This window comes from Protomyctophum parallelum (genome assembly GCF_964188405.1).
Source record: "Protomyctophum parallelum genome assembly, chromosome: 1".
Taxonomy (NCBI): domain Eukaryota; kingdom Metazoa; phylum Chordata; class Actinopteri; order Myctophiformes; family Myctophidae; genus Protomyctophum; species Protomyctophum parallelum.
In genome coordinates, this window is record NC_139697.1 from 88,538,181 (window position 1) to 88,550,230 (window position 12,050).

The 12,050-nt window shown below is 47.3% G+C and overlaps 1 protein-coding gene across 1 annotated transcript; it reads left to right on the forward strand.

Annotated features, from left to right (window-relative positions):
* Positions 1–7,104: 7,104 nt before the first annotated feature.
* Positions 7,105–11,811, forward strand: LOC310855420 (superkiller complex protein 3-like; the record flags this gene model as incomplete). Its single annotated transcript, XM_083760416.1, has 1 exon — positions 7,105–11,811. One exon carries the CDS (start codon positions 7,105–7,107, stop codon positions 11,809–11,811), a length of 4,707 nt encoding a protein of 1,568 aa, XP_083616542.1.
* Between the last annotated feature and the right edge of the window lie 239 nt (positions 11,812–12,050).

The window sequence follows — 12,050 nt, forward strand, 5'->3', positions numbered from 1 at the left end:
CTGGGGTCTATTGCTACTTTTGGTTAAAGCCTTTGCACAGTTTTTTGTGAGTTCTGTAGTTGAAGAATTTGTTCAGGCTCCATCTATGGAGCTGCTGGATAGATGCAAAAAAGAGCAGCTGTTAAAACTAGCAGAACACTACGACATTGTTGTTTGTGCCAAACAGTCAAAGGTTAGGGTAAAGATAGTTCTGATCAACGGTTTGGTGGGAAAGCAAGTGTTACCAGAGGAGGAGGAGGTCCCATCCGAGGATGAGAATCCAACTGAATTGAGGTCTGGTAAAACTTTTTCTTTTTCTTCAGGTCAATTAACCTTTGAGCAACAAAAGGAATTGCTTCAAATTAAACTTGAACATGAGAAAGAGATTGAAGAGATGAAGAAAGAGGTTGAAGAAATGAAGCAAAGAACTATTGCAACTATTGAATTGAAAAAGTTGGAACTGGAGAAAGACAAGTTTAATTTGAGGGTTCAGGAAGCCAATCAGTTTAATGTTGGTGCTAACCTGAAATTACTTCCCAAGTTTTCAGAAAAAGATCCAGATTTGTTCTTTTCCCTGTTTGAACGTGTGGCAGACGCCAGGGATTGGTCTGATGCTGAGCGTACTCTACTCCTTCAATGTGTCCTCACAGGTAAGGCCCAGGAGGCCTATGCTTCTTTATCGGTGATGGATAGTCAAATATATGAGGTTGTTAAAGGAGCAGTATTACGGGCATACGAGTTGGTAGCCGAAGCCTACAGACAACGTTTTAGGGATTGGAGGAAAGAGGAAAGTCAAACATATGTGGAATTTGGGAGAGAAATGCTAGTCCAGTTTAACAGATGGTGCGTAGCATCAGAGGTTAAAACCTTTAATGGGCTTCGTGAGTTGGTTACTCTGGAACAGTTCAAAAACTGTGTGCCAGTTAATATTGCTACGTATATAACTGAGAGGAAGGTGAAAACCCCCCAGGAAGCAGCCGTGTTGGCTGACGAATACTGTTTAACACACAAAAGTGCAGTTGGTGACTGTCTGCCTCAGTCTGGTGGTTCAGTTCGTACAGGAAAGTGGTTTTGGGGGCAGGGGGATTCAAGTCCTTCCAAGTCTGAACATGGTTCCGGAAAACAGGACGATCCTAATGCTTGTCATTTTTGCCATAAAAGTGGACATTGGAAAGCAAATTGTTTGGCTCTTAAAGCTAAAGAGAAGATGTTAAGTGGTGCACCAATCAAACCGTCCGCGTTGGCTGCACCGGCAGTTCATTCACCACAGCTAATGGGTAACATGGAAGGTGTTTCTGATATCATGTGTTCCACTGGGGGTGACCCTATGGCGGAGTACACAGCATTCCTTTCAGAGGGTTTTGTATCACTGCCTGGTGGAAGGGCAGTTAAAGTTAACATCTTGAGAGATACGGGTGCATTACATACTTATGTCCGTCACGACTTAATTCCATTCTCCTCCATTTCAGACACAGGCGATTTTGTTTTAATGCGAGGTATGGGTATGCAGGTAATTCCAGTACCCCTACATAGAATGAGCATTGTCTGTAGGTTGGTCAGTGGGGAGGTGGTGGTGGGAGTGCGCCCTGAGTTACCAGTGGAAGGGGTGGATATAGTCCTTGGAAATGATTTGGCTGGGGATAAAGTGTGGGCTGGCGCTAAATCTCCAAATGTGGTTACCCAGGTCCCATTACGGTCTTACACAAGTACCCAACCGGGGAAATCTGTGGTTTTGCCGATGGTGGGTTCTCCTGTTCATGCGCGCTTTACTGGTCCACTGACAGTGAAAAAGCAAGTCTCTGAGCGGGACTATTTGATTGTGATGCCTAGGTTGTGTCATGTGAATCTGTTGAAACCATACTGTGCTCGGGTGTCGGCGTCTCAAAACTCCAGTGACGTCCCTTGCGTTGAGCCTTCATTGTGCGTAGGCACGGTTGGGTTTTCTTCAGTGGGGGAGGTTCAGGGAGGGGGAGATTGGCCGGCCGATGAGGCTGGGTTACACCTGAACAACTCTGAAGCATTGGAAGCTTTACCCAAAGTACTTGGACACTTGGATGAGACAAAAAGGAATGAGTTGGTCTCTATGGTTAATAGCTATCCTTTACTATTTTCAGACACACGATCACAGACACCTTTGATAGGGCACGATGTTGAAATTGGAGATGCAATTAAGCAGCGATTTTATCATGTTTCTCCTGAAAAAAGAGCTCATCTGGATAAGGAGGTAGATGCCAGTTATGGGGGTGCAGTCTTGTTACAAGCTGATAACATGGTCGAGAAACCACTAGGTTTCTTGTCTAAAAAGTTAAATGCCTATCACCCATACCCTTTGGACATCCGGCGTATAAAAGGCCATGAAACTGTAATGGCTGACGCCCTATCGTGTGCATTCTAGGTTAGTGCTCGGATCTATTTACAGATGAACTGTATATATTTGTTGGTTCCTGTATATCACTTTACTGTCACTCACCCCTCTTAAAAATGCTACTGCAGGTATCATGGTTGCAGAGGTGGTGATTGGAAGGATGGGTCAGGTATCTATGTTTGATGGGTAATTGTAAAGTTAAAAGTTACGGAGTACCTGTTTGGTCTCCGCTCTTATGGGGGGGGATGTGATGACCCATCCTGTTTGTGTCTGTTTGTCATCCTGTTTAATGCTGTTCTCTGTTCATGTGCAGGAGGAGGGGACCAGCCTGCGGGGGTGTGCCTAGATGAGGAGGCACACCTGACTCCAATTGGGCTCAGCCTTTTTAAGCAGGCTGGTCAAGGCCATTTCCCTCTCTCTCCTGCCTAGGGAACAATGTTTGTTCTGTGGCTCCTTTTAGTTACTTCTTGACCTGAGTTGCTACACTTGCACATACACTACACTTTCACACATCCACACATGCAATACACTACTGATCCAACTGATGAATCACACCCCACTTCACCTGTTAAGTATAATTTAATTGACTAAGTTAAAATAAATACTTGTTTTTGACATTTACTCCTGTGTGTTGTCTCCCATTTTTGTCATGGTTAAGTCCGTTCATGACAGTACCAATTTGCGTGATGTTTGGACAAAATCTGTAGGTGTACTGTGCAAAAACTTGTTTTGCACAAAGCGGCCTCCTGGTGGCGCTATAACAGGCCGTTCTGGAAAGTTTGGGGCAGAGGTTCATCGTTGGCATCCAGGGAGTGTGTGTGCAAAATTTGGCATCGACTGGGTTAACGGTGGCCGAGATTAGCTGCTCACGGACACACGGACGGACACACACACACACACACACACACGGACGGACACACACACGGACGGACGGACGGACTGACGGATGGAGTGCAAAACATACTCTCCCCCCATGCCTTCGGCCTGGTGGAGACAATTATTCAGGGGAAGGATTAGCCCTGGTCCAAGGTTTACAGCGAGCCTCTCTCTGACACCTTACCTTCCACAACCCTCTGGTCATATTTCCACTCCCGTGCGCTGTTTTTCTAATACCAGCAAATAAACAAAACGACGTAACCACTCACCGAAACAAAGCCTGCTAGACCTTGGTAAAAGTCTATTCTCGAACCTGGGAAGCGTCTCAGGTCCCCAGTTTCTCTCTAAAATGCACTTTGTGCCATTTTAATAACGCAATGTACCCTGAATTTAACTGCAGTAACGCTATCCTACACTCGCGAACCGCCAGGATCACATTCATAGATCACATTACTGGCGTTTCGCGAGTGTAGGATAGCGTTACCGCAGTTAAATTCAGGGTACATTGCGTTATTAAAATGGCACAAAGTGCATTTTAGAGAGAAACTGGGGACCTGAGACGCTTCCCAGGTTCGAGAATAGACTTTTACCTTAAGGTCTAGCAGGCTTTGTTTTGGTGAGTGGTTACGTAGTTTTGTTTATTTGCTGGTATTAGAAAAACAGCGCACGGGAGTGGAAATATGACCAGAGGGCTGTGGAAGGTACTTCGACAAGGCGTCAGAGAGAGGCTCGCTGTAAGCCTTGGACCAGGGCTAGGGAAGGATGTAGATTAGAACTTCAACGCTTGGTCTGTGGCTATTATACTTACTTAACTTTGGGTTGTGAATACTGTTCTGAATGAGTTGGAGAGGTGACTGGTGCTGCAGGTTAGCTACTTTGCTGTTGCTTATCAGCCAACACAGGTTTGAAAAATCCATATATAAATGCACAGAATCAAATTCGGCATATGTGTCGCAGTCTCGCAGATAACCCAAAGGAGCCAGATAAGGCTCTGGGCCTCTGGCCATGGCCAATTGATTGCCCAGACAGTGAAGTGACAATTTAAGGACTTTTAAGACCTTTTTAATCTTAAAAAAAGAGAAAATAAATTAAATGTAAAAAGACCTTTACTGAATTAAAGGTAATCAACTGGCCAAATTGACAAATAATATTAGAAAGAGGCACAAATTGTAAAAATAGCTTATCTACAAGCAACGTTGTGACTGTTAACTTGTAGATCGGCTATTTTCACAGTATTTATCTGTGGAACTGAGTCAAACTAAATGTAATGCCTCAACTCCGCACACACACACACACAACCAGGTCTTACATAAAAAACTCCAGCGCTTGATTTGGACTTTGTCGCACAGTCACGTGCTCGGTAATTTCCTGTGCACAGTGTGACGTCTTACTACAAAGCATGAATCGGGTTTAAAAGTGATATTATTATTTTTTTAATCCTGGGGCCCCTATAGCAGCCTTCGCCCATGGGGTACAGTCCAGGAGAGCCCGTTCATAAATCGGCCCCACACTACTAGTCATTTAGAACATGGGTGGTCCCACTGACAATCAAACTTCTAATCCTAGCAGTGTTAACATATATGCACAAATGTTTTAGCCCAAGAGGAAACTGAAAAATACACAGTTAAAATATAAATACCCCCAATCTAATCCCACAGAGCAGCAGGCAGGCTAAATTTAGGAATACTGGCACACTCAAATAAACTATACAATTCTAATGCCACGCACATGCCCCTCAAACTAAACAGCAAAAAAAAAGAAAAAACATAATAAACTAGACAAAGTGCCAATCGGCACAGGTCTCCACCAGGGCAGGTCAGGTTGTGGCCTCATGGTGGCGCTATAACAGGCTGTTGAGGAAGATTTGGGCCGGAGGTTCGTAATGGTGCCGCTCCGTGTTGATCACATGACTATGGAGATAGTGTATACCGATTTGCGTGAAATTTGGATAAAATCTGAAGGAGTAATAATAGAAAATGTGTTTTACATATGTCGGCCTCCTGGTGGCGCTATAAAGAGCAGATGTGAAAAATTCCAGGCAAAGGTTTTTCCTTGGCCTCTAGGGAGTTGGCATACAAAGTTATCCACAGATCCGTGCAGTTAGAGGTAAAAACACTTTTCGGCCAGTTATAGCGCCACCTTGAGTCTGAGTTGAAATTGTTCATGTGGCATTTCGTCCTCGGCCTAGTGGGAATGTGGGTGCACAATTTCACGGAAATCACGCGATGTGCTCATGATTTGCAGCATTTTGTTTGAAACTGAGCACTCCTGTGAATTTTGGAAGCCAATCTTAACCAATCAGGATGGAGTGTGAGAAATCTGAAAGACCGGTTTCGTTGAATGGCTCTAGAGAGACTGTGTACCAATTTGCGTGATGTTTGGACAAAATCTGTAGGTGTACTGTGCAAAAACTTGTTTTGCACAAAGCGGCCTCCTGGTGGCGCTATAACAGGCCGTTGTGGAAAGTTTGGGGCAGAGGTTCATCGTTGGCATCCAGGGATTGTGTGTGCAAAATTTGGCATCGATCGGGTTAACGGTGGCCGAGATTAGCTGCTCACGGACGGATGGACGGACGGACGGACACACGGACGGACGGAGTGCAAAACATACTCTCCCCACATGCCTTCGGCCTGGTGGAGACAACAATAGTCTTTCTACTAGCAAGAGAAAAACAAGACTTCATTGTTTCTGTATAGGAAACCAATCTGTCCTCTTAATGTTTTGGTTAGGTTCTCCAAATGGGGAACTGCCCATAAGTTCGACAACCCTACGTGGCCGGTTAAGACTGATGTTAGGGTTAGCGATCTACGTGGCCGGTTAAGACTGATGTTAGGGTTAGCGATCTACGTGGTCGGTTAAGACTGAGGTTAGGGTTCGGGTTAGGGATAGTGTTAGTAATCGGTCGGACTAACAGGAGGTCGGAACAATGTCATGTATTATTACCCTCCAAATGGACCTTAAAGGAATGGGTGACATAAAACTTTTATGTCACCCATTCCTGAAGGGTATAGGCCTAATGGGATGAGAGATTCTATAGTTCTACTGTTACGTCAGAAACCCAACAAATATACACAACACAAAAAGCCTGTGATTTCTCAGCAACATAGTCATAGTTAAATGTTTTCATTCTGTGGTCGTCCATTTGAGGCTGTGGCCTTTTAGAATAGCTCTGATTCAGGGTACTAAATAGCTTTTGAGGTACAACACTGTGCCTACATTCAGTCACTGGTATCACTGTGTGTACTGTGTACAAGGCTCATTCCATAAAACAAGTGACAACCATTACACCACTATGGTCTGCAACGTCAAAGCATGCGTGTAATAATATAAAAAAGCACAAAGTGAAATCCAAATGCTCCATAATTATGCAACATAGGCCTAAAATAGTCTTTTGGTAACTGTCTGATTTCTGGACAATCCCCTCTGACACTCCATTCCCTTGGGTCCTCTGCGATACACTTGCCAAGTTTGAATTAAGTTCATTAGTTCTCGCATTCACTGGAATGCTCCGAGATGTGTGGGCTGCAGGGGACACAGGCATATTTTGTAAGGAGCTCCATATATGGGCATGATGGGACAGACAGACATGCAGAGATTCCGCACATTTATAAAGGTTTGGGATGCGTCCCTCATCCGTCCCTCATGCATACGTTGCACCTATCTATATATGGTTATGTCTGAGTCATAGTGATGGGGCAGTGTATATATATATATACACACACTGTATGTATATATATATATATATATATATATATATTTATATCTCCATATATGGGCATAAACAGGACACAGACACACATGCACTCATGCAGAGAACAAAACACAGGTTTCCAATGCACACGGTTACTTTAATAAACGGGCTGCCGACGTGACAACATCACAGGATGTCTAGTAAAGAATTGAAAACAGCACTAAAGAGTGCCAGAGAGGCCATTAAGAATAAAGAATTCAAAGAGGCTCTTAAACACTGCAAAGCTGTTTTGAAACTTGAGAAGAACAATTATAATGCGTGGGTGTTCACTGGCTTGGCGACAAGTGAGCTGGACCAGCCAGACCAGGCACAGACTGCGTACAGGAAGGCTATTGAACTGGAACCTGAACAGCTACTGGCATGGCAGGGGTTGGCCAATCTGTACGAGAAGACTGACCAATGGGATTTAAAAGCAGACCTACCTGACGTCTACCAGAGGCTCAGTGAGCTGTATGCCAGCACAGACAAAAACAAATGTTATGATGTGATCCAAAAATTGTCAGACATCTATCAGTCGGACAAAGAATATTTAAAGTTGGCTAAAGTCTGCCGACGGCGTATTGAACTGAAGGAAGAGGAGGCTGTGGAGAAGAATGTGTTACTGGACCTGTGGAAGCAGATCATCTGTCTGCTCTCAGACTGCACAGAGTCTGAGAAGCAGGACAATGAAACGCAACAGCATCTAATCACGGCCTTTGAAAGGGCCATGCTTCTCACCAACCCTGTGCCAGGAGAGGACCACAGGAAGCTCTCAGTCGACTTTGTCAAATGTCTATCAAAACTGTCACACGAAGATGCCAAAATGAAAGAGGCGTGTGAGCACATGCTGTCCCTCTATCCAACTCTCAGTTATCCTCTGGAGGTCCTCTGCTCTAACTATCTAAAAACCGGTGTCCTCAGTGAGGAGTCAAGCCACTGTTTTGCACGGCTCCTGGAAATGGTCCCAGACAGTGGTTTAGGTCATCTAGGTCTGGGTATCAAAGCTCTACAGGAGGGCAAATATATAGATGCCGTTAAGAAGCTGACACAAGGGTTAAAACAAATAGGTTCCAGTACAGGCTGGTACAGCCTGGGTATGACCCAGCTCAGAATGCACAGCTACTCAGATTGTGCCACATCCTGCGCCCAAGGTCTGACTTTGTGTATGTCTGGAGATGAGAAACTGAGGCTCAGCCTCCTGAGGCTGAGGGTCGAGGCCTTGGCGAGGAGCATGAATGAGAAGGCTGCAAACCAGGCTCTGGAGATACTCACAGAGATCCCAGGTGCTGAAAATGATTCTGTTCTAATGGTCTTTAAAGGAAGAGCGTATCTGATCATAGGACAGGTGGACCGCGCTCTCCAGATATCATCTGAGCTGCTGGCATCTGACCCTAATTTGTCCCAGGGCTTGGCGCTAAGAGGACTTGCCCAGTCAGCCCAGAATCAGCATCAGTTGGCAGAACAGAGTTTCATGCAGGCAGCAGCCCAGGGCCCAGATTGTGGGGAATACTATTTTCTCTTAGGACAGCTCTACTGGGACATGGGAGGAGAGACTCGTCAAGACAGGACAAAGGCTCACATGCACTTGCTGAAGGCAGCAAAGCAGGACTCCCATCTTGGTTCCGTGTTCCGCTACCTTGGACATTACTACCGTGAGGTGGCTAAGGACTGTGGCCGAGCACAAGGCTGCTATGAGAAGGCCTTTGAATTGGACAACAGCGATGCTGAGGCAGGGGCTGCCGCTGTGGACCTCAGTATGGAACAAGGGGACATGGACACGGCCTTGGCAATGCTTCAGTCAGTGTTACAGAAAGCCTCTCCAGGCTCGGCCAAGTGGGCCTGGATGAGAAGTGGCCTTTACCACCTAAAGGTTGGACAGCACCCACAGGCCATTGCCCATCTGCAGGCAGCTCTGAGGGAAGACCCAGTTGACTGGGTGTGTTGGGAGTGTTTGGGTGATGCCTACCTGAACCGCAGGAGCTTCACGGCTGCCATGAAGTCCTTTGGCAAGGCCCACCAGCTCCACCCTTCCTCCATCTACAGTGTCTACCAGGCAGCTGCAATCAAACAGACCATGGGCAAATTCAAAGAGGCTGCTGCAGAGTACCTGCAGATCACAGCACGAGAGGACTATGTCCCTGCTCTCAAAGGTCTAGGGGAGTGTCTGTTGGAACTGGCTAAAGGTATGATAGAAGATTGCAGAGATGAAGGGGCGATTGACTTCATCCAACAGGCTATAAAAAACCTCTTCAGAGGAGTGGAACTGCGTCCAGACCTGTCCTGTTTGTGGAAGCTGCTTGGAGATGCTTGCACCACCATTGGAACCATGTCTCCAAACAGAGCCAAAGTTCTAGTGCCTGGACCGTTGGCCGGTTTAGAACCCACCACCCAGAGCCACCTTCTTAACCAGGCCCAGACACTCAAGGTTGGGGAGAGGTTTTATGGCCGTGCCCTGAAGTTAATGCCTGAGGCTGCTAGCCTTTGGTATGCCCTGGGGCTATCCTACTTCCACCAGGCCAACTTATCCTGCCCTGCAGAGGAGGGAAGCTCTCTGCTGGAGAAGGCCCAGCAGTGTGTGAAAAAGGCAATTATGATGGACAGTGGGAACCACAGCTATTGGAATACTTTTGGAGTGATTGCCATGAACAAAGGAGTCGAGAACTTTTCCCTGGCTCAGCATTGCTTAATCAAATCCATTCAAGCAGAGGCTAATAATGTTGTTGCCTGGACAAATCTTGGTGCCCTGTATCTGAAGAAGGAAAGTATTGAGCTTTCACATGAGGCCTTCAAGATTTCCCAGTCCTTGGAGCCCCTTTATGTCAATTGCTGGATTGGACAGGCCCTGATAGCAGAGACAGTGGGAAACCATGATGCCATGGATCTCTTTAGGCACACCACAGAGCTCAGCAGCACACATGCAGAGGGGGTGAAAGGCTATGCCTACTGGGTATGTTCTACTTTGCTTGACAAGAGCAACAGAGACTCTGAGCTGTATCGCTACAATATTGTCCAGATGAATGCTGTCACTTCAGCTCAGGTGGCTCTAAGCAAGTACACAGAGAGAATCCAGTGTGATCCCGATTCCTTCATTATGCTGGGATACCTAAATGAACATCTGCAGCTGAAGATGCAAGCTGTGCAGGCCTACCAGAGGGCTGTGGAACTGCTTCAATCAACATCTCCTTCAGAAAAACTGTCTTTTGCTCTAGGCAGCTATGGCCGTGCATTATGCACCTTGGGTCAATGGGAAGATGCAGTGCGTGTGTACTCATCCACGCCACTGCAGGACCTCTGTGATCTGACTGGCCTGGCTCTGGCCTTCTGCAGGGCAGGGCTCATCCCACAAAGCACTGATGCGTATGAGCGTGCTCTGGCGGTGGCATCAAGTGAGAAGGAGAAGGCATACGTCTTGACAGCCCTGGCGCTGCTGCAGAACAGGAAGGGTAACCTGGACGCTGCTAAAACCCTGCTCTTCAAATGCTCCATGTTAAAGGAGCCTATCCCAGAGTCTCTACTGTGCCTCTGCGCTCTTGGTTTGGTCCACCGTGACGCTACGCTAGCCACCGCAGCTCTGACAGAGCTGCTGAAACTGGGAATGGCCACAGGAGATGCTGTGGAGCAGCAATGTCTGCTCACATGTGCCCTTTTGAGCCTGCAGGGTAACTACAGTGCTGTTCAGAGGGAGGCATCCAGAGCCGTACATAGCAATCCTGGCAACCCATCTCTATGGGCCCTCCTGTCTAGGCTGGTCCCAAAGTACTGCCCCGAAAAAGCTAATGGTGGAGCGATGGCCGGCCACGTGGCCAGTCTTTCTAGTGTAACCCAAGGAAAGAGGGCATTGTTATACCGTGGCTTAAACCAGCTGGCCAGTGGGAGACACTCTAGAGAAGACAGGCACAGGAATGCACTGAAGACCATGCAGAGAGCTGTGCTGATGTGTCCTGATGACCCTGCGGCGTGGGCGGGATTAATGGCTGCCTGTCACACAGAAAACACTAGCTGTTTCCTCTATGGCTCTGCTCCTTGCAGAAAAGGACTGGAGCTGACCCTGATGTCAGTGGTCTCTGACAAAGTGCGTGACGTGGAAGAGTTGGAGCGCCCCCTAGCACAGGCTCTGGAAGGCTGGGTACTGCAACAGGCAGTGACAGGTCTCACCTTGGGAGGACAGCTTGACCAAGCTGAGGCCCTCTGCTCACAGGTGCTGAATGTGTCTCCAGAACATCCAGCAGTAGTGCTGCTGCTCAGACAGGTGCAGTGTCAGCGCCTCCTTGTGGCTGAAGGTGGCACCGCACTACCAAAGGCTGTACTTGAACAGCTCAGTAGCACTGTCATGGCTAACCCCAACCACTTAGGAGCTTGGCATTGGTTAGCTGAGGTTTATCGTACCCAGGGACTTCTGTCCCAAGCTGTGACGGCGTACAGGCAGAGTCTGCAGCTGGCCTCGCAGCTTGGTGTGCATAGTAGCCAGATGTCCAGCCTGCTCAGACTGGCTTTGCTGGCCCTGAGACCCTGCATGGCTGGTGTTCCTGGTAATGACTGGAAAGACTTTGTGCTTGAGGCCACAACCGAGGTGCTGAAGTTGGGATCCTCCCCCGTGGTGGTCCTCTTCCAGGCTCTGCTTCAGTTTACCACTAAGATGGCCGCTAGGGAAACCGGGCGTCTGCTGGAGCGCCTGGTGTACATGTCCTCCCAGGACTGCCCTGTGTCAGTGGGCCAGGTGGCCAGGTGGTACCTCCTCAGACACCTTCATGCCAAAAATGACCAGGAGTTGATGGATACTCTCTTGGAACATGCCAAAATGAAGAGTGACCACAGACTGCTAGAGTTCCATTCGCTGCTTACATCCCCTTCCTTGTCCTGAGGTTCAGACAGACCCAACACAAGATGAAACACCCATCTGTATTCACACAGTCACACTGCATGTGAAATTAATTATTGACGCCCCTGTCTGTGTGTACGTCTTTCCGTCTGTTTCCTATAGCTATATCTCCAGCGCAGTTGGCCCGGTAGATTTTTGGAAAACACAATTCATGAATGCAGCGTCCAATCGCTGCGAAAGGTGTAAGAAGGAACTGTATACCCTTTTCACATTGGCCTATT